Below are 20,913 nucleotides of genomic sequence, written 5' to 3'. Positions count from 1 at the left end.
GATATACAAGATTGATCAAACAAGTAATCATTAACTGTTCCTTTCTGTAGAGCAATAGAAGACAGTAGTACAACTATGTTAGCTATCCTGTATATACATACTTACATAATTTCCCCTTCTTTCCCTTCTCCCCACACCCCAGCTGCCCTTTACTTTTGAGCATTTTCCTTTTGTTTCACAATGTCTATCATACCTCCTAGTTTTCATTCACTCTTTTAGGTCTTACACTAGTGAGACAATACGATGCTTACACATGCAGGTCTGATTTATTTCACTTATGAGTATGATCTCTAGTTGTGACCATTTACCTATAAAAGCCTCGAGTTTATCTTTCTTTATAGCTGAGTAATATTCCATTATATAAAAGTACCACAATTTTTTTATCCAATCAGTGGATGGACATTTGGGTTGCACATGTGGCACAATTACTACATGTGGGTTGCATCATGGCACAATTTAGCAAACCCAAATTTGCTACAGCAGGCAGGGTCACTAACCATTGCAGTCGTTATGAAACAACCATTATGAAAAAGTAAAAGTTCAGTGTAACAGTGAAATCTTCTTTTGTACTTCCTGTGGCCAACCAACACGTGGACAGGGCGTCCTAAGACCACTGAGAAGAGGCTATAAAAGGGACACGTTTGGAGCAGCTGGGGGTCAAAGTCAAGAACACTAGTGACAGGCAGGTCCTACAACACTAAGTGTCTCGCTAGGCAACGGCCCCAGTCGGCCCTTGTAATGTTTAGAGCTGCGGTGTCCCTCAAAAGCCGCGTGAGTCTGGAAGGTGAATGGATCCTGGGGATGCCCCCCACATCAGTGGGTTAGTTCTGGCTGCCCTGGGATGCTGTCCTCTGCTCAGACATTTGGGTTGAGTCATGGCACAATTTAGCATTTACAAATGGTGCTGCTATGAACATGGGTGCACATACATCGCTGTGACATGTTTTCACATCTTTAGGGAAAATACCCAGAAGGGGAATTAGCTGGCAACTTTAAACCTTTCCAAACTCCTCCCACAAGCCAGGCTTCTAAACCACATGGTCAGATATAATCATGGCAACAGCTCCACTTCTGGTGCCAAAATCTGTCTTAATTGCTGTCCTTGTTGCTGAGACGCAACCCCATCACCCACCATTTGAAGGACAAGAAGTTTATTTTGACTCACAGTTTCAGAAGTTTTGGTCCATGCTCAGCAGGCTCCAAGGCAGAAAGAGCATGGTGGAAGGGTCTGCGCAGAGGACAGCCTCCCAGGGCAGCCAGAACTAACCCACTGATGTGGGTGGCACCCCCAGGATCCATTCACCTTCCAGACTCACGCGGCTTTTGAGGGACACCCCAGCTCTAAACCATTACAAGGGCCGACTGGGGCCGTTGCCCAGCGAGACACTTAGTGTTGTAGGACCTGCCTGTCACTAGTGTTCTTGACTTTGACCCCCAGCTGCTCCAAATGTGTCCCTTTTATAGCCTCTTCTCAGTGGTCTTAGGATGCCCTGTCCGTGTGGTGGTTGGCCACAGGAAAAGAAGATTTCACTGTTACATTGAACCTTTACTTTTTCATAATCATTTTTATAATGTTATTACATTAAGCCCTCACTTTTTCATAATGGTTGTTTCATAATGATTGCAACTGTCAGTGACCCCGCCTGCTGTAGCAAATGTCTTGCCTCATCATGGCCTGCCTGTCCACACGCAGGGAACTGGCACAGCTCCCACTTGAAAGCTGTCACCTTCTGCACCTGCTGCTAACTCCTGCTGCTCAGGCATATCAGTTCTCTGGGCCTTGTCGAGAAGCCCATCTTTGTCTGAGAGCATCTCTCCACATGGGCTACCGCACACCAAACCACCTCCCCACCAGCCCCATTCTCCCTGCCATATTGTCTTCCAGAAAGTCTTCACAGCTTCCACTTCTTGACATCATTCTCGTTTCCTGCTAGTATAGATTTTTCTTATTTTTACATTTATTCAGTTATTTATGTGGTAATTCTTGATTATAGTGGCATCTTATTCTGGTATTCCATGGGAACATAGCTTCAGAACCACTAGCCTTAATTTTTAAAAGTTAAGTTTGCTTCCAGCCGCCCCACTTCGAGCTCCTGTATCAGAAAAGATGACAAGTATCATGCAGGGTTCAGACGCTGCTAGGAAGATAAAACACCTTGCACCTGTTTTTCTGTCAAGAATGTGTTTGGTTTATGCTTTCAGTTGCTTATGCCAAAAGACCTTGGAGTCATCCTTAAATCTATTATTTCCCTCACATCTAATCCATCAGAAAACCCAGTTGGCTCTTCCTTCAGAATATCATTCAGAGCCAGCACTTCCAAGCTACCTTCCTCTGGCCTGTGCATTAGGGAAACCACCTACTAACCGGTCAGCTTGGCCCCAGTTTGTAGCAAGAAGGATCTCTTTAGAAGTCCTCCTTGGCAATGTCTTTTTGTTTTCCTCTTGTTTTGCAAGGCTTATGTACCCTTTCCCTTTGCGGGGCATTCTCACTTCTAAAGAGAAGCCTCACCCAGGCGGTTAAGTCATTAACTGCTAAAGTAATCTTTCTTTAGCTTTATGGAACCCAGAACCTGATGACCTTTGTAACACTGCTCCTTAGTCTTTTTTAGTTCTGTAAATTGCTGTGGGGTTTAGAATACAGGAACTGGCCCCAGGAGGTTGAGGTCCATCACCATGTTCTGGCCAGAGAGAAAGGAGACTTATACCCTGGATGACGAAGATCCCACTTAGCGTGTGGCCTCCCTGCCCCGCTCCACCTTTCCCTATAAAAGTCCCTTATGCTGGAGAGTCCTCCAAGGTGGACCTCCATGAGGAGATGCCCCTTGCATCTTCTTCAGAGTCAGCCCTGGCGTAAACCGAATTCCTTCCCAACGACTCCTACCTCCCGAGTGTTGGCCTTCAAGTGGCAGGGAGCCCACACCTTCAAGTGTGTAGATACTTGCAATGGAGGAAAACCACACAAGGCAATGCAGGCAGGGAGTGCCGCAAAAGACGGGTGGGAGCAGGTGCTGTTTATACAGGTGGCCTGGGGAGGCAGCTCTTACAAGGACAGATCAGCAGACACATTTCTTCCCCAACCTTGGTTTAGTAATAATGCATTCTATAAAAAGTATTAAATGACTGTTAAAGACAAACCAGATCTGCAGGTACTATGAAAAATACAGGAAAATACAGATCTCTAGCCTCAAGGAAATACCCTATCCTGTTTGGAAGAACATGACGCTCCAAAGTATGCACTTCCTTGAGGAGGGCTTTGTAGCTTAAGTCTAAAGCTTAAGTTTTCACCACTGTGAAAAAGGTGAAACATCATTTCACCAAGTAAACTTTAAACTATTAATGAAATGGTGGCTTTAAGAAAAATATTGCCCAGATTGACCTAAGAAATACTGATGACACACTGTACAAGCCTGCAGCAGTACAGTGATCCCTTCTTTATGCAGAACCTTCCAGTGGCTTCTCATCCCACTCAGAGTAAAGGTGAAAGTCCTGATCACGGCCTCATGGCTTCTGGCCCTGGCTTCCCACTAACCTATTCCTGTTTTGCAGCCCTTTCCCCCCACACACACCATATGCTGCTCCAGCTTCACAGGACTCCTAGTTGCACCTCTAACACACCACATAGCTCCCATCTCAGCGCCTTTGCACTTGCCGCCTTCTCTCACTCCTGCTCCACCCTCGGCATGGCTGGCTGCCATCCTTCCTGGAGGTGTCTGCTATCTGTCCTTGTAAGAGCTGCCTCCCCAGGCCACCCATATAAACAGCACCTGCTCCCACCCCTCTTTTGCGGCACTCCCTGCCCTCATTGCCTTAGGTTGTTTTCCTCCATTGCAAGTATCTACACACTTGATATCTGCTCATTGTATGTTTATCGTCTGTCATTCCTCTTAGAGTATAAGCACCTAGCAGAAAGGACCTTTATCTCTGTTGCTTATTGCTATGCCTCCACTGCCTAAGACAGCAACTGGAGTTTAGTAGGTGCCTAGGACATAGCTGAATGAATGGTTGGGTAAATGAATGGATGGATTAATGGTGAATCTACATGTTTTGTGCCCTAAATATAAACACAGGTTGAGTATCCCTTAACTGAAATATTTGGGTCTAGAAGTGTTTTGATTACAGAATTTTTAAACTTTGGAATATTTGCACAGAATTTACTGGTTGAGCTTTGATCAAGAAGTTTTGACTTTCAGAGCATATCAGATATCTGATTTTCAGATTGGGGTTACTCAACTTCTGTTATGAGAGCTTATGTATCACTAAGTTTAACGGCTTTCAAAACAACAAAGTAATTGGCCAGGCACAATGGTGCATGCCTGTAATCCCTGCACTGGGTAGGCTGAGGCAGAAGGATCAATGAATTTCAGGCCAGCCTAAGCTACATAGTGGGTTTAAGGCCAGCCTGAACTACATAAGAAGACCCTATCTCAAAAATATACCGAAAAAAAAAAAAGTTTTTACAAAACAGATATCTGCGTCAAACTGTGCTTAACAACTTCTGGGGAGTATTTTGGAGGCATTTTACTTTTTTAGCATTGTGTGCACACGTACTGTGGCTTCATTTTACTTAATGACAGCTTAAGTTCTTGAGAATGAATGGGACTGAGGTTCTAAAGTCAGTACCTGTTGTCTGTTTCCTTGTAGATGGAGAGCATCCCAGCTCATCAAGAGCATACCTGCTTCCGACCTGCCCCAGGTCAGAGCAAAGGTTGCAGCCGTGGAAATGCTGAAGGGTCAAAGGGCTGACCTGGGGCTCCAGAGGGCCTGGGAGGGCAACTATCTTGCTTCGGTAAGTCCAAGACAACAGTGTGCAATCTACTCCTGCTCTCTTTACAAAGAAAGTGAAGAATTTTTCTCCAAAAAATGACAGAAAAATAAAACACTCAGAAACTAAATGATTCCTGTGTGAGGTACTATGTTAAAAGATTGTATTGCTTCTAAGTGTACAATCTTTGATGTTCCCCTCATCTTAACAAAGGTCCTCTGTTGTATTCATATGCGTGAAATGCACTCTATAACCTGGCCTGTGGCTTTTTAAACCTTCCCTTGCATTATTCAGCAACTATTTTTAATTTCTACCTTTTATATTAATTATTCCCAAAGCTACATTTCATCTTCTCTCTTATTTCCTAATTTAAAAATTTCATAGGACTTTTGGTGTTATAACAACCTTTTATAATCCTACCCTCTGGGGTGAGGAGATAAAAAAATATGTGTGCAAAACTGTGTAAGTACAGTTACAAAACAGTCCACTAAAAGATTGCCTTTGCAGCTCAAATGCTAAGGGTTCTCATTTCATTGTTTCCTTTTTCCTTTCAGAAGCCAGACACACCTCAGACCTCAGGCACCTTTGTCCCCGTTGCTAATGAACTGAAACGGAAGGACAAATACATGAATGTCCTCTTTTCCTGTCATGTCCGTAAGGTAAGGTGAGCTTGAAACAGACCATCATGGAAAGAAAAGACTAATTCAGATGCAACTTCCCTAAGTAGACCTATAATAAAACAGCGATGCATAGCCAGCGGCCCCATCTGTGAGCTTGGCCTGTCTGTACTGCAGCATTGTTGGAATGGCTGGCATGACTACAGCTTTAGACTTAAGCTACAAAGCCCTCCTCAAGGAAGTGAATACTTCCAAGCATCATTTTCTTTGAAACAGGATAGGGTATTTCCTTGAGGGTAGAGATCTGTATTTTCCTGTATCTTTCATAGTACCTACAGATCTGCTTTGTATTTAGTAGTCATTTAATACTTTTTATAGAATGTATTATCACTAAACCAAGGTTGGAGAAGAAAACATAATTTGGAAAAGAAGAATAGGACATACTGAGATTTGGACTGCAGGGGTTGAGGGGAAGGTATATGCGATGAGTGTACTTGTTTGTCAGAAGCAGATTACGTGAACTGTCATTTGCCGAGAGATGGCAGCTGTTGGGCAAGTGAAAGTGTGGAAGTTGGAAAATGGAAGGTAAAGGCCACAGTTAAAATACTTGCTTAGATGAATTCATAGGAAAAAGGTGAAATAATTATGAACAGTTTATAAAATGATCCAAGTAAATTTTAAACTATTAATGAAAAGGCGACTTTAAGAAAAATATTGCCCAGATTGACCTAAGAAGAGATACTGATGTAAATATAGCAATATCCAAAGGAAGAATTCTTAGAATTACTTCATCTCAAAGTTCCAGCAAGTTTAGGTGACTTCACAGGTACTTCATTTCAGATCTTCAAAAAAATACGTAGTTATAGTATTATTTAAATCAGAACAGTGAAATATGGTTTTCACCTGTAAGTTTGGGGAACTTTAAAATATTGCTAGGAACCAGTATTTGCAAGAATTTAGGGGAATGCTGTTGTTGGGGTATAAGATAAGTTCCTCTTGAGTGAACAACTTGGCAGCATTGATCAAAATTTAAAATGCCTATACTTCTTACTCTAGAAACGGAGGGCCGGGGAGATAGCTCAGTGGCACAAGCACCTGGCCAGCAAGCGCAAGGTTCTGAGTTCCATTCCCTGTACCAAAAAAAAAAAAAAAAGAGCTTTCCTAGAAACCGCACAGCTCTGGGTTTACTCTATAGTTAGATTTGCACAGACATCAAAGGCATTATGTATGTGTTTGTATATTATAACAGCCCAAACCTGGAGAAAATGTAAATGCTCATCAATAGGTGATTGGATTATAAGTTATATATTTACATGAATGCAGTGTAGCTATTTAAATGAGTGGAAAGAAGATATATGGGGGAGCCAACAGAATATGTGAAACAATAGTTTTAAAAATAGTGAACATCAAACAAGGAAAAGTACCGATCCTGGAGATACCAAGCAAAGTGAAGCGTGCTGGGTGTGAACCTCCTGCCTTGGGGGCTTTCTAGACTGTCCTGCGTGGGAGAGCCATGGCAAAGGCCCGTGGGTTCCCCAGTTGAAAAAACAGAGCTGAGAGCTTGGAGACACCAGGGCAGCTAGATTTATCCAGCTGAGTACTGATGAGCCATGCACATGAGGAAAGTACTTGAGGCTGGGGAAGACCCACCTGGAAGGATGAGAGGTCAGGACCCTCCGCATTCACACAGGGTGCGTGCACAGAGTGTCTGCCCCAGCAGCCAGCCTGCAAACCTCATGATCCCTGAGCATGGGGCAGAGCCCTAACAAGGTTCTTGCCTAGATAGGGAGAGTAACTAGCCCTGAGTAAATACCACTCCAGGCCTACTGAAGAACTACTCTTAAAAGCACAACTGGAAAGAATCAAACTGTCTCTAAATAACCTAACAGTATCTCAGAGGAGAACTAAAAAATGTTTATAGAAATAAAAAATACCCAGCTCCGAGAAGGTAAAATTCTGAATGCCTGACATCCAATCAAAAATTGCCAAACATACAAAACAAAACATTCAAAAATCAATTATTCAAACTCAGATTGTAGACTTAACAGACAAGGTCATTAAAACAGTTAAAAGTTATACCCTGTATCTTCAAAAAGCTAGAGGAAATACTGAACATTTTAAATAAACACAGGGAAAATCCTTAAATGCATTAATTTATAAAGATGAAAAATATGAGGGAAAATTATACTCGATAGGATTAACAGAAAATTTGACCTTGCAAAAGAATTAGTGAATTCAAAAATGTAGCAATAAAATTGTCCAAAATTAAACACAAAGGAAAAAGACACAAACATCAGGAAGCTGTGAGACAGTTTCGTATGGCCCTGTATAATTGCAGTTGGGGCCCTGGGGAAGAACAGAAAAGGAATTTTTTTCAATGAATGGGTGACATTTCTCCAAATTTGATGTAAACTAAATGCACAGAGCCAAGAAGCTGAGCAGATTCCAAACCCAAGAAACCCATGGAAACTGTGTCAAGCCACACCAAGATCAGACCGCTCAGTTCCAGTAAGAAAGAGAAAAAAGGTAGTAACAAAGATCCAGTTTCTACATCCATCCAGCTTCCATCACATCCAGTTTCTTGTGAACCACAGGAATTGTTAAAAGAAGCCATTCAGGCAGGAGAGAAATGGAAATACGCTAATGTGACGTTTCTGAATCATACATGAAAAGTAGTATGGTATCAGTAGAATATGATGTATTATTAGGTGTATTCTATAAACCCTAAGAACCACTAACACAGAGTTATAACCAATAAGTCAATAAAGGAGATAAAATGGAATCATTTAAAAAAAACACTTCACTGCAAACAAACAAAGGCAAAAAATGGGAGAAAGGGAACAAACAATAAATGGAACTAAATAAATAAATGGGACAAATACAAAACAAATTAAAAGACAGCAGATTGAAATCTAACCATATTGGCAATCGTATTACATATCAGTGGTCTGATTTCTCATTAAAGCAAAGATTGTCTCCTCTTGGCACCAACTGGAAAGCTCTCCAGACCTGATAGCTTAGGGTTTAGGGAGGATTCACTACTAGATATGATTGATTAACTCATTGCCTCTTGGCAAGGGACTTAATCCTCAGCCCCTCTCTGCAGATGACTGGGGTTGCGACTGAAAGTTCTGAACTCTAGTTATGCCTTGGTTGTTGTGGCCCAATCCTGAAACGAGGAGCCCCTGTCACTAGTTATGTTCTTAGCAGACAAAAGGCACTCGTCACTCCAGAGATTCTAAGAGTCTTACAAGTTTTTGTGTCAGGAACCTGGGACCAAGACAATATTATAACAAGTGATGATTTTATCACCCCTCTTAGTCATAAAATGGCAAGGTTTTGCAAGATCTTTACAGGAACCTGGGACAAAGATTAAATACAGTTGAGCATCCCTGCTCTGAAAATCCAAAATCTGAAATGCTGTAAAACCCGACACTTTTTGAGTGGTGACATGACTTTTGGATTAAGGTGTTCAGCCAATAAAGTCTATGCAAATATTCCGAACTCTGAAAAACCCCCACATCTGAAGCACTTCTGCTCCTAAGCATTTCAAATAAGAGGTCCTCAACCTGTGTACATTTCATGTTGCAATCAGCATTTAAGCATTATGAAGAAGACTTCAAATCAGTGTAACACAGGCTTTTTCTTTTCTTTTCTGCAGTACTAGAGAACTCCGGGTCACTCTACCACTGAGCTAAATCCACAGCCTTTTTTCTTTCTTTTTTTTTTGAGACAGAGGCTCACCAACTTGCCCAGGCTGGACTCAAACTTGCTACCCTCCTGTCTCAGCTTCCACCCGCTGCCCTTGACTAACTGGGGTTACAGGCATTTACCACTGCACCCAGCATGATACAGACTTTTAAACAAAACAGAGAGTAGCTGGTTTTGAAATTAGACTGAAATAAATGTCACTGAGAAAAGATTGCTGGCAGTATCTTGAGTTGATAATCATACTCAGAGTCTAGTTCTAAACTCTGAGATCAAAAAACTATTTTATTAAGTGTACCTAGAGCTAGACAATAGAAGACTTCTGCTAACCAAATTCACACACACATACATATATATATATATATATATATATATATATATATATATATATACACACAAGTATATATATATATGCTATCCTGCCAGTTTGTGAATATAATAAAGGAGTGTACTATATCCAGCATCCTCAGACCTCCTTTATTATCAAGATATCTGAGAAATCAAATTAGTAATCAGAACAATTCTGATTACTAATTAATTAGAGTTGGGCAGTTTCAAGAATGAGGTCACCTACCCTAGAAAAGCTTAGTTACCTCTCCAGCAAAGATAATTTTATGTCTAACAATTTTATCCTGGGTTTTACTGGGTAGAAAACTGAAAAATTATTCTTCATGCTTCTCTATTTCTAAGTTCTATGCAAAACTCGTCACACTATAATGAGACAGTGTCCTCTGCAGAATCCTTTAATCCCAGAGGCACATCAATGCATGCTGGATGCGACTTCAGCAGAGCCCTTCCTTACACTTTGAATCGTTTTGAAGCTGCACTTTCCATTAGCCACAGTTATAAACTGTCTTCTAAGGTGAGAGACATCTGCAAATAGTTCCTCTCACCTGTGATGTGTTTTCTCTGGTCTGCCTCTGCAGGGAGGCTTTATCTCTGACCCGCAGTGGTACTGACTAAACCTATAAGCAGATCACTCAAAGTACCGTATTTAGGAAAAAACAGGATGAGGGTTTTTTTGAGAGGTTGAGATTTTAGCTCTGTATAGATTTTAGCTTTGCTTAGAAGATGATGAAACTTATCTAATATTGAGTCTATGATCTAGTTTTCCTATCACTTTATGAATTTAAGTGGAAGAAAAGTAGTGTTCCTGTACCATAATTATATTAAATCTGGGATCTACATATATATGTAGAATTTTTCCCTTTGCTGTTTTTACATAGTTAAGTTAGGCAACATATGGGGCTGGGGATTTAGCTCGGCAGCACAGTGCCTGCCTGGTAAGCTCAAGGTCGTGAATTTAGATCCCAGTACCAGAAAACAAACAAACAAAAAAAAAGTTAGACAACATAAATTTTTTTTTGGTTTTTTGTTTGTTTGTTTGTTTGTTTCTGGTACCGGGAATCAAACTCATGACCTCGCGCTTGCCAGGCAGGGGCTGTGCTGCTGAGCTAAATCCCCAGTCCCCATAAAATTTTTTTTGTGATACGATGTCCTTGCCACTCACCTGATTTTATTTTTAAGGTTGATTTGAGTTGCTGAAACAGAAAGCAGGCTTGTGGTGTGTTCTTTTTAGAAATTACATTTTCTATATATAAAAGAACACAATATTCCTAAACAAAGCTTCTGGATAATTGCTGCTTTGAGGATATTTTTGTTGTTGATGCTTCTTTACATTAATTCATGGACATAGCCTTTAAAAAGACATGTGGCCTTTTTGCTTTGATTCTGGAGTGACCTTGTAAAAGTATGCAATTAGGGTTTTTTGAAGAGGGTTGTTTGGGTTTTTTGTTTTTGTCTTTTTTGTTTTAATTTGTTGAGGGGGGTGGTTTGTTATGTTGTCCTGTTTTATTTTGTTTTGGTTTGGTTTGGTTTGGTTTGGTTTGGTTTGGTTTTGATATAGGGTCTCACTGTGTGGCCCAGGCTGGCCTTGAACTTGTGCCTGTCCTCCTGCTTCAGCCTCTCCAGTGCTGAGATTACAAACATGAGCCACCATGCCCAACTGCAAGTAGGTTTTTTAATCACATCTTTTTGTACCACATTCCTATCTGTCTCAGTATGATTCCAGAATATATGGGGCATTACTTTTGCTTAGTATTCAAGTTCTTTTTTAGATGTTCTTTATTCTACAAAGTCTAAGGTAGATGATTAGTCTAAGGTAAATGATGATTAGCGCTCTCCAACATGGGTTTCACAGAACCAGTGTTTTGCTGACTATTAATAGCAGAAGAAGGTTTCCATAAACTACATGTATTTTGAAAATGCTGCATTAACATGCTGTTGAAATGTAAAATTCTCAGGGCATTTAATATATTCCTGGGTTATGAATATCCTGCAAGCTGTGCTGTGCAGTGTTTCTCAAACAAAATGGACCAGCTTGTCTTTCAAAAAACTCCACGTAATGCTAGTGTGACCGGACATGGTGGTGCATGCCTGTAATCCCAGCACTCAGGAGGCTGAGGCAGGAGGATCGTTGTGAGTTCGAGACCAGCCTGGGCTACAAAGTGAGCTCAAGGCCAGCCTGAACTGCATAGCGAGACCCTGTCTCAAAAAGACCAAAAGAAAAAGGCTAGTGTGGTCCAGAACAACTTAGAGCAATGCCAAGAGGGAAACTCTGTGTTCACCTTGTTTCAAGTCATCAGTTACAGCAAAAATGGACGCCATGTGAGGCATTTACCGAGAGCAGTAATTATGTATCATACAGACTCTATTTTACTCTTCATTACAGGTGCCGTTTTTTGTCGAGTTAACTAAAACACGTACCCAGTTATGCTAAATGCTTAGAGAACTGACTGACTTCTAAAACTGAGAAGCAAAAGGGAAAAGTTTTAATAAAATTCCAACTCAAGTTTGCATTTTAGTTTGCTCTATCCTGCCTTATAGCAGTGTACCCGCTACATCCCATCCTGCCTATGTTAATTTAAGTAGCTGAATATCTTACTGAAGCCAACGATATTTTCAAATCAACCTCTAACTTCTTTGCATCTTGGAAATAAGAACTTGAGGGAGGGGGCAGGGGATATATATATATATGTATATATACACACATACATGCATACATATATATGTGTGTATGTGTATATATATATATATCACAACTAAGACTTCTCTTCTAGTGGGGAGGGATTTTGTATCATTTTGTTAGCTTTCTTTTTCCTTTTAGTCACAGACATTGCAGTTATTCAAAAATTTTTAGTGCCTGGTACCTTGATTAAAATACACAGTACCTAAATCTGCCAGGCATGGTGGTATACTCCTGTAATCCCAGCCCTCAGGAGGCTGAGGCAGAAAGATCAAAGTAAGTTTGCAGCCAGCCTGGGCTACATAGTGAATTCAAAGCCAGTCTAGAGCACATAGCAAGACGCTGTCTTAAACAACCAAAAAATAATAATAAAATAAAATATTACTTAAGTGTAAGATGGAAACATCCTAGTGAGCAAGTAGCTAACTACTTATAAAATACCCTATGTTTAATTCTGTCTCTTAGGAAAAGATGTACCAGCAAACAGGGGCATTCTCTCAAATGGGTATTCTCTGACCCTGTCGCTGATAAAGTAGGTAAACAAAATATGCAGTGGTTTTTTTTTCCTTACTGTAGTAAAAAACACATTGCCAAGAACAGTGGAGTAAATCTGTTTGAAGGGGGGCTGAGTATCTTGAGGGATGATTAATGGCAGTGTATAGACACACATGTATATTTTCTTCAAATCTCATTATATAGTTTTCTTTTCTATATAGTATTATATGTAATTATTCTTACTAGTTGCTTATTGTCTCACTGGCACATACTACTCTCAGCTTCTTCTTGTAACCAAGGACTTCGGATGCTTTGCTTTGTGTGCGTGGACTGTCTTCTAGTTATTAAATTCTCTTAATTGTTTGTATATCCTAGATACAAGTCCCTTATCAGATAAATGATTTGCAAAAATTGTTTCCTATCGTGTGGGTTTGTCTTTTTTCTTTCTTGATGGTGTCTGGGCTTACCTATTTTTATCCCTTGCATTTGTGTGTGTGTGTTTGCTGTCCCTGTCAGACTGTAAAATTTCAGTTGTCAAATTCCTTACACCTAAAAACTGCTACTTCTTTGAAATCTCAGTTGCCTCCCAGAGAATGGCCATGTATGGTACCTGTGTATTAAAGAGTTTGTCTCCAGAATCAGCCACCTTCACCCTCCAGATGTTTCCAGGTGATAATTTGATTCCATTCTTGATGAGATGCTATACTTCATTGGTTTGTTTTCTTACAGGTGAATCGATTTAGTAAGGTGGAAGACAGAGCAATTTTTGTCACTGACCGTCACCTGTACAAAATGGATCCCACTAAACAGTACAAAGTGATGAAGACTATCCCCCTGTACAATGTAAGTACTCTCTATGCTTCTCTCCCCCCAGAAGATTCTTAACGTGGTGCTCATGGACCAGTAGTGGGCCAAGAGACTGACCACAAGAATCTTCGGGTCTTTCAAGAACCCATTCACTCCTATTCTACACCAATGTCATATTTCGTGCAGATGTACAGTTTCTCAGCACAAGGATCCAGAGTTTCTAATAGATTAATGAAAACATTTTTAATAAAAAATACAGATCCTATGTGATCTTCATTCCTAATAATATTTGCTGTTTAAATGTGCTAGCATATAATATGTTCTCTTATTTATTTTTATAAGATTTGGTTTTTTATGGAAATGAAATCTAATAGAAAACCAGTACAGGGGCTGGGGATTTAGCTCAGCGGCAAAGCGCCTGCCTGGCAAGCGCAAGGTCGTGAGTTCGGTTCCCGGTACCGGAGAAAAACCAAAAAAAAAAAAACAAAAGAAAACCAGTACAGAATTTTTTGTGAAAACATTACTGACCTTTAAATTTAAAATGTATATGACTTCCAGAAGTTCTTTTCACAGCCATATTTTACTCATATTTATCAGTGGTGTGATGTGCAATCTAAACCTCCTCTGTTCACTATATCCTTAAGGTTTTCTAATTCTGTAATAATCTTTTATTTGAAATGTGAAATATGCTATCTCCTTGAATCTCAATATGAATTTTTTTTCTGTTTAACCATGGCTGCTTTATAAGTGACTGCTATTCTGATTCTCTAGAAAGATCCTGCTAGATCTTTTCATGTATCGTGTGATTTTCTCTATTAGTCCTTAAAGGGAGAAGTCTGTCTGATACTGGGATCTGTAAGGAACAGTATTTAGAGATTACTGTAAATCCACATGGTTGCTCTAAAAAGGAATAGGAGACACTGTTTTGTAGTTGCAGTCTGCGGCATCAGAGGTCCTTTTTGCTGTAAGGAACAGAGACAGCAAACTATACCTGGCTGTGCAGAATGGTTTAGATTGCCCAGATTATGGAGCTGGGGTTTGTCCTAGCTACACCATTTCCCCATCCCCAGCCCTCCACATATATGCACCTTTCTGCTTTTATAGAAAGGACAGTGGGTTGCTGCTACAAATAAAATGATATTGCAAGAAACTTTAGAGTGTACATAGTCTTCCTATGAAAAAAGACTTGATAATTTTATGTATCAGTCACAGTTTAAGCCTAATAACCCTGCAGTCTTACAGTAGGAGATGAAAGAAATGAGGGAGAAAATCAGATTTTGTCAGAATCTAATGAGGTATGGAGCCAAACAAAAGTAAGTTGTGGTGTGTGTCATATGTTTTCTTTCAATTAAGGGAGCTCCATCAGGCGCAGCTAGTTAAATAAACAACGCTTTGAGGTAATTTTCCCAGTCTTCCTTTTTCATTTTGACTGGTTTATACTTACTCTGGTGTTTTCAACCATCATCACTAATGATATTAATAATATCACAAAAATTAACAGTATCTAACTGCCATAATAAATGCAAACACCACACAGATGGAAATGCACAGTTAAAGATGCTCTGTGTTTCACTCTTGTCCTTTGTAATGTGGCACTATTTTTACGCACCAGCCTAATTTCCAGCAGCCAGCATTTTTGTTAAAATGCTGCCATCAGCCAGGCATGGTGGTGCGTATCTGTAATCCCAACGCTCTGAGAGGCTAAGGCAGGAGGCTTGCAAGTTGGAGACCTGCCGCGCAGCACAGAGACCAGCAAGATCCTGTTTCAAAAAACAAACAAGGGCTTGGCATGTAGCTAAGAGCAAACTTCCGGGGTTCAATCCCCAGTACCACCACCACCAAAAAATGTCCTTTCAGCCAGACCCTCCCTACCCTGCCCTCACTCGCAGAATGTTGAAAGTGCCTAGCCGTGAGTGAGTCATGAGTGTGGGGTATAAATATCCAGCTTCACCACTCAGTGGCCAAGGTACTTGCCCTGCGTTTCCCCGCAGGAGGGAGCCAGCTGCAGGTGCCCTGGCCTGGCTGCCTCTGCTGTCCCTTGCAGTGCCCATGCACATCCAGATCGGTTGTGCACACTCGTCAGCCTTGGCCACAGGGTCTGCTTCTGGGAAGAGCTAACTTCAGAAGAATCTACCTTCCAGGACAGGCCGGATTGGATGGGAAGGGGACTCCCACTATATTAAGTCTGAAGCAGGGCTGGGGATTTAGCTCAGCGGCAAAGCGCCTGTCTGGCAAGCGCAAGGTCTTGAGTTCGGTTCCCCGTGCCAGAGAAAAACCAAAAAAAAAAACAACCCAAGTCTGAAGCAAATATGGCAAAATAGTAAGTCTTGAGGATAGGAATGTGGATATTTGTTGTATTGCTCCTTATGCTCTTCTATATGGTTTAAACATTTTGAAATTTAAAAAAAAATAAGAAAAGGAACCTTTGTTTTAAAAAATAACAAATTTAACTGTGTTGACTTCTGCATAACTTACAAAAATACATTCCATGAATAGTCACAAGTCTAATACTACAGACTGGGAAAGAATTCAGCACTGAGGATTAAAATTTCAGAATGGATCAATATACAGCTGGAGGCGGAAATTCTGAGTCTAGAGGGAAAATAAGGGAGGATTATTCAAGAACATCCACAGTTAAATGATGGGGACAGGAATCTCTGAAGGAAATGGAATAAAAAGCAAATCTCTTTATGGTTCTCTATTTTCTCACATCTCTTTTAGTGTGCTAAGTGAGCTCTAATTTCCCTTCAAATCCATAAGGTTATGAGTTATTCTAGGAAAGAAAAGAGCCATGGGAACACCATGTTTAGAGCCAGATTGGAAGGCTTTCAGAAATAAGAGTTGTCAATTAAAAAAAAAATACAGCTAAGGGATCTCCAGCCCTCTTCTCTCTCCCCTTCTGTGTAGCTCCTCTCCTGCTTTCGCTAGGCTCTTGTGGCTCCATGGAACGACTGAACATATTATCCTCAGTAGTGTTTTGTTTATAATAAGAATGTGTGTGGCAGTAAGGGAGAGGAATCTCAGGGAAACCCAATAAGCACGGCCATCTGAGACTGATCTTCGGGGCTGTGTGATCCTGCAGCCCCTCAGCAACGTGAGTGCTGGACAGCTATGCTTCTGCCTCTCTTTCAGTCTCTCCTTCTCTTTGTGTCTTCTTGACAGTCACCTCTTTCTGCCAGACACTGTGGGTCAGCTCTAGGCCCCAGTCAGAATCATCCACCCCAGCAAGTTATTCACGTTTTGTCCTGCAGTAACGTATTGTGTAGCATTCTCAGATGAGGCTCTCCATAGCAACCGATTCTGCATGGTCTCTGTACTCTGTTCCCTGTCAGACACTGGAAAATCTGTGCATGGCCTTTTCTGATTTTTTCCTGGTATGACATGGATAATTTCTGTAATTCATTTTGGGCACAATTGATCTCTTCCATTTTCTGTTTTGTTTTGTTTTCCAATGTCGGGGCTTAAACCCAGGACCTTGGGCATGCCGAGCAAGTGCTCTACCACTGAGCTATGTCCCCAGCCCTTTTTGATTTTAAGACAGGGTCTCAAAATAAGTTGCCCAGACTGGGCTTGAATTTGCAGTCCTCCTGCCTCAGCCTCCCAAGTAGCTGGGATTATAGGCATGTGTACCCCTGCACCTGGTATTACTGTTTTTTACTGTTGTTCCGTGGCCATGGCACATTGGGACCTTGGTGGCAGGTTATACTGAATATGAAAGCGTGCCATTAGGTTTTCCCTGTGGGAAGGATCTCCGAGAGACGTACTTCCCATAGGTTAGCTTCGTCAGGCGTTCTGTTGCCAGGATACCAGTCTTTGTCAAGCAGGTCCTAAAATTTTGTTCATGAACCCCAGCATGGATGGTTCTCTCTATTTCCTTGACTGGCTCCAGCCAGGCAATATAGGATTAATGTTTGTTGCTTTACTAATGCACCGTAAAAATACCCACCCAATCCCCCTATACTGTGTCTCCTAACTCAGTGAACTTGTATAAATCAGCAGCAGCTAAGTGCCTCAGCTGCTCAGCTCTGACGGACACATCAGCTGTTCCCCCCACAGGTCACCAGCAGGAGCGTAAGTAACTGCTTCAAGCCCACAGGCAGTGGGCTTCCGGCCTTCCCCGCTGAGGGAGAGGGCCCTGCTCCTCCCTGAGATGCTGCCAGCAACTGCACGCCCTCTGACAGTTATTCCTGGTGTTCATTTCTCTCTGCTAGATCTTGAGTTACAATGAAGAGATTTAAGAGACTTCGACAGAAGGTGGGGAGGAGTATTACATGATAACTTTCAGAGAATCGCCTTCATTTGGTATTTTAGGCAGCTGTACACCGTTGTCTGACCACACACTCAATACCCAAACCATTTAATTCAAATAATTACTGAGATTCATTATATGCCAGCCATATAGGTGTTCAGAACACCAAAGTATCAAAACAGTCACAGTTCTGTCCTCATGGAATTTATATTCAAGTGGGGAAAAGCAAACACATGTATATGTGCATGTATATGTGTATGTATGTACAGGTATAGCACGTAGTCCATAGCAGGTATAACATATAGTGCATAGAAGGTCTGAGGAGAAAAGTAAAATCAAGGAAAAACATGGAGAAGGTGAGGGTTACTATAATTTTAAATACGGTGGCCAGATCTCCCTGAGAAGTTGACATTGAAGCAAAAGCTTGAAAGAGTTAAGGAATGAACCTCTATGTTTACTTAATAGAATAGTATTTTAGGCAGAAGAACAGCGCTGTTTCCTTGAGCAGAGAGGAAGAAGCTTCCCCAGGGCTGGAGTTGTTCAAAGCGTGATCTGTATAAACATTCATCAAGCTGTTTACTTGAGATCTGTGTGCTCCAGTGTGTACATGTCACACCTCAATTAAAAGGGCAGGAAGAGGAGAGGAAAAAGGAGACAGGAAGCTGTTGATGAAGAGGAATGTCGGTCAAAGAGGAAGGTTAAGTCCACAAGGTCAGTGGTCATTCAAGCCTAGAGGAGGTCTCCACATACTAGAAGACAACAGTATCTGAAGCCATAAGCATAGTACACGAGACATTATAGTAATGTGGTTCCATAGCTTGTCTAAAGAAAACTACACCCCGTGTCCTCTGTTGAGGGAGGCAGCCCTGGGCTGTTTCTCAAGGGAAAGAAGCCGGATGTGGTGGCACACGCCTGTAATCCCAGCATTCGGGAGGCTGAGGCAGGAGGATTGTTGAAAGTTCAAGACCAGCCTGGGCTACAAAGTGAGCTCAACACCAGTCTGAACTCCATAGTGAGACCCTGTCTCAAAAAGATTAAAAAAAAAAAAAAAAAATCAAGGGAAAGAAAGGCACTAGCTACAGCAGGGTAGGCGTTTGATTTAGGGGAAGCCAGTCTGCTCCTGGTTGTACTAACGTTACATCCCTCTCTGTGTTCCTAATATTGATATGTGGGATTTTGGTTTTTTTTCCTTTTCATTTCTTCTAAGATCATTGTTGCTAGCAATCTGTTACTTTATCGATTTTGTTGTCTTTTCTTTCACCTGTTTTTATTTTTTTCTTTATTCTTTTAGGTTGTTCTTTTTCTAGCTCTGAGGAGTAGCTGGACCTGAGCTGCACGTTACATGTTATACTAACCTTATTGCTCAGTGCTAATTACTCTGACAGCTCCGTTGTGCGTCCTCTGTGTGCTGTGAGTGGTTTGGTAGTGCATTTTTAAATTACCACATGGGTGCTAATTTAGGGTTGTGTGTGTGTTAGTGTATGTGTTGTGTGTCCATGTTCCATGTGGGACAGACAATCTTTTCCCCACAGCTCACCAGCGCCGCTTGCCGTAAATGGAGTGTCCTTATGCCTCTTTCTGGTTGCTTTACTGTGGCTATCCTTGTGCTAATTACTGTTTCAGCTGGATTTTATGAACTGTTAAAAATTTCCAGATACCCTCCTTTCTAATTTACCCCCTCTAACCTTCACACGTCCTCACTCACCACCCCATATGAAGAGAAAAAGAGCAAGGGATGGTGCTAAAGGGAATCTCAGCCTCTCCCCCTCCCCTCCCCCTCCCTCTTTCCCCTCCCCCCCCTCCTTCCCCTGTTGCTCTCATTAAACCCAGGGGCTCACTCATTCACACATGCTAAGTAAGCACTTCTTTGTCACAAGCCAAATAGCTTTAGGAGTCAGGTACAGAAATAAATTAAACACATATCCCGTTAGGCAGTAGCCACCTCTCTACTCCAGCCAGTGGTGGCTGTGCCTGAGTCTAGCGCACCAAGCTGTGGATTGCCTGGACAAAGCAAAAGGTTGTATTTTACACAAAGTCTCCTGGCTGTTAAATGCTAAGAACTGACTTTAAAATACCATGCAAACCAAAACAAAACATATCTGTAGGCCATATTCACCCCAAGGCCCCAGTGTGCTCTTATTAAAAGAGGTCTTTGTCACATGTTATTTGAAATGAGCTATCACCAGACTTCTTGGCCTCCTCCATGCCAAACTTTAAAATTATAAAATGAGTGTTAGGCTTATTCTGGAGTTTGTGTTGCAGAGGTTATTCTTTTAGGTTGTTCTTTTTCTAGCTCTGAGGAGTAGCTAACCGTTTTTCACTTATCGAGCTATGACTGGTTGCAGGCTTTAGAATGCATTTTTCCTGTTCAATTAGCAAGAAAAAAGAATAGAAAGGAAATCTTTGATATGAGTGTTTTCCTAACTTGAAATCATTCCATTCCCTCAGAATTTACTGCTAACTCTAATCCTCTGAATTATGAAAATTTTCAAACTTATGGAGAAGTTGAAACAATGGCATAATCCACCATGTACCCACCTTGATTCAATGTGTTTATTTTTTACCATGTTTATTTTATTTCTCTCATAATACTTCACCTCTGAAATATTCGTGTGTGTAGCTCCCAAGAATAAGAACAGTCTCCTTCATCACCACAGTACTGTTAGCGGGGTACTGAGGTGCTGTGTCTTTCCCAGGGATCCTTTCTAGCCTCTTGTCCCAAACAAAGATTGGACGGGAGACAAAGGGGGGCAGTTTACATTTATTAAAGGTAAGAAAAGAAAGGAGAAGAAGTGCTCTGAAAAGAAGTGCTCTGCACACAGAGCGGGCCGTGAAAAAGCAAAAAGACAATAGCTGTGGAATCAATGGCCACCGCCTTTTATTCTGATGTCGGATCTAGGCCAGACTATCAGAAACCTACTTGATCTTGTTCCAGAAGAATTGAAGAGAGCACTCTCTGATTGGTACCAGGTGTGGGGCTTCTGTGCTTGTCCTGCGTCTCTGTGATTAACAGGTCACACCCACTTGCCCACTTTGCCATGCCCTAATCTCCTGCCTCAATTTCATTTTGGTGGGTTGGTTTTTAATGGTGCTTGGGATTGATGACAGGGCCTTTGCACTGATTGACATTCCCCAGCCCTTTTTTTTTTTTTTTTTTAATTTTAAAGAATAAAAGAAGGATAACATAATAATAGGGGGAACTTAGCAAATTACAGACAAAATGGTAGGAAATTATCAATGGTTATCATTT

The 20,913-nt window shown here is 41.3% G+C and overlaps 1 protein-coding gene across 1 annotated transcript in view; it reads left to right on the top strand.

The window, feature by feature from the left end:
• Myo1d (myosin ID) overlaps nt 1-20,913 on the top strand; it is a gene marked incomplete at its 5' end in the record, with an annotated part of 338,988 nt that overhangs the window by 191,061 nt on the left and 127,014 nt on the right. Inside the window, 3 exon segments of the mRNA XM_005402828.2 lie at nt 4,642-4,786; nt 5,317-5,421; nt 13,337-13,450. Coding sequence (XP_005402885.1) covers nt 4,642-4,786; nt 5,317-5,421; nt 13,337-13,450 — 364 coding nt within the window.

The sequence above is a fragment of the Chinchilla lanigera genome, unplaced genomic scaffold (assembly GCF_000276665.1).
Source record: "Chinchilla lanigera isolate Chin_1 unplaced genomic scaffold, ChiLan1.0 scaffold00080, whole genome shotgun sequence".
Lineage (NCBI taxonomy): Eukaryota > Metazoa > Chordata > Mammalia > Rodentia > Chinchillidae > Chinchilla > Chinchilla lanigera.
The sequence above is the reverse complement of the archived record's forward strand: the minus strand, read 5'-3'. Positions and strand labels throughout refer to the sequence as shown.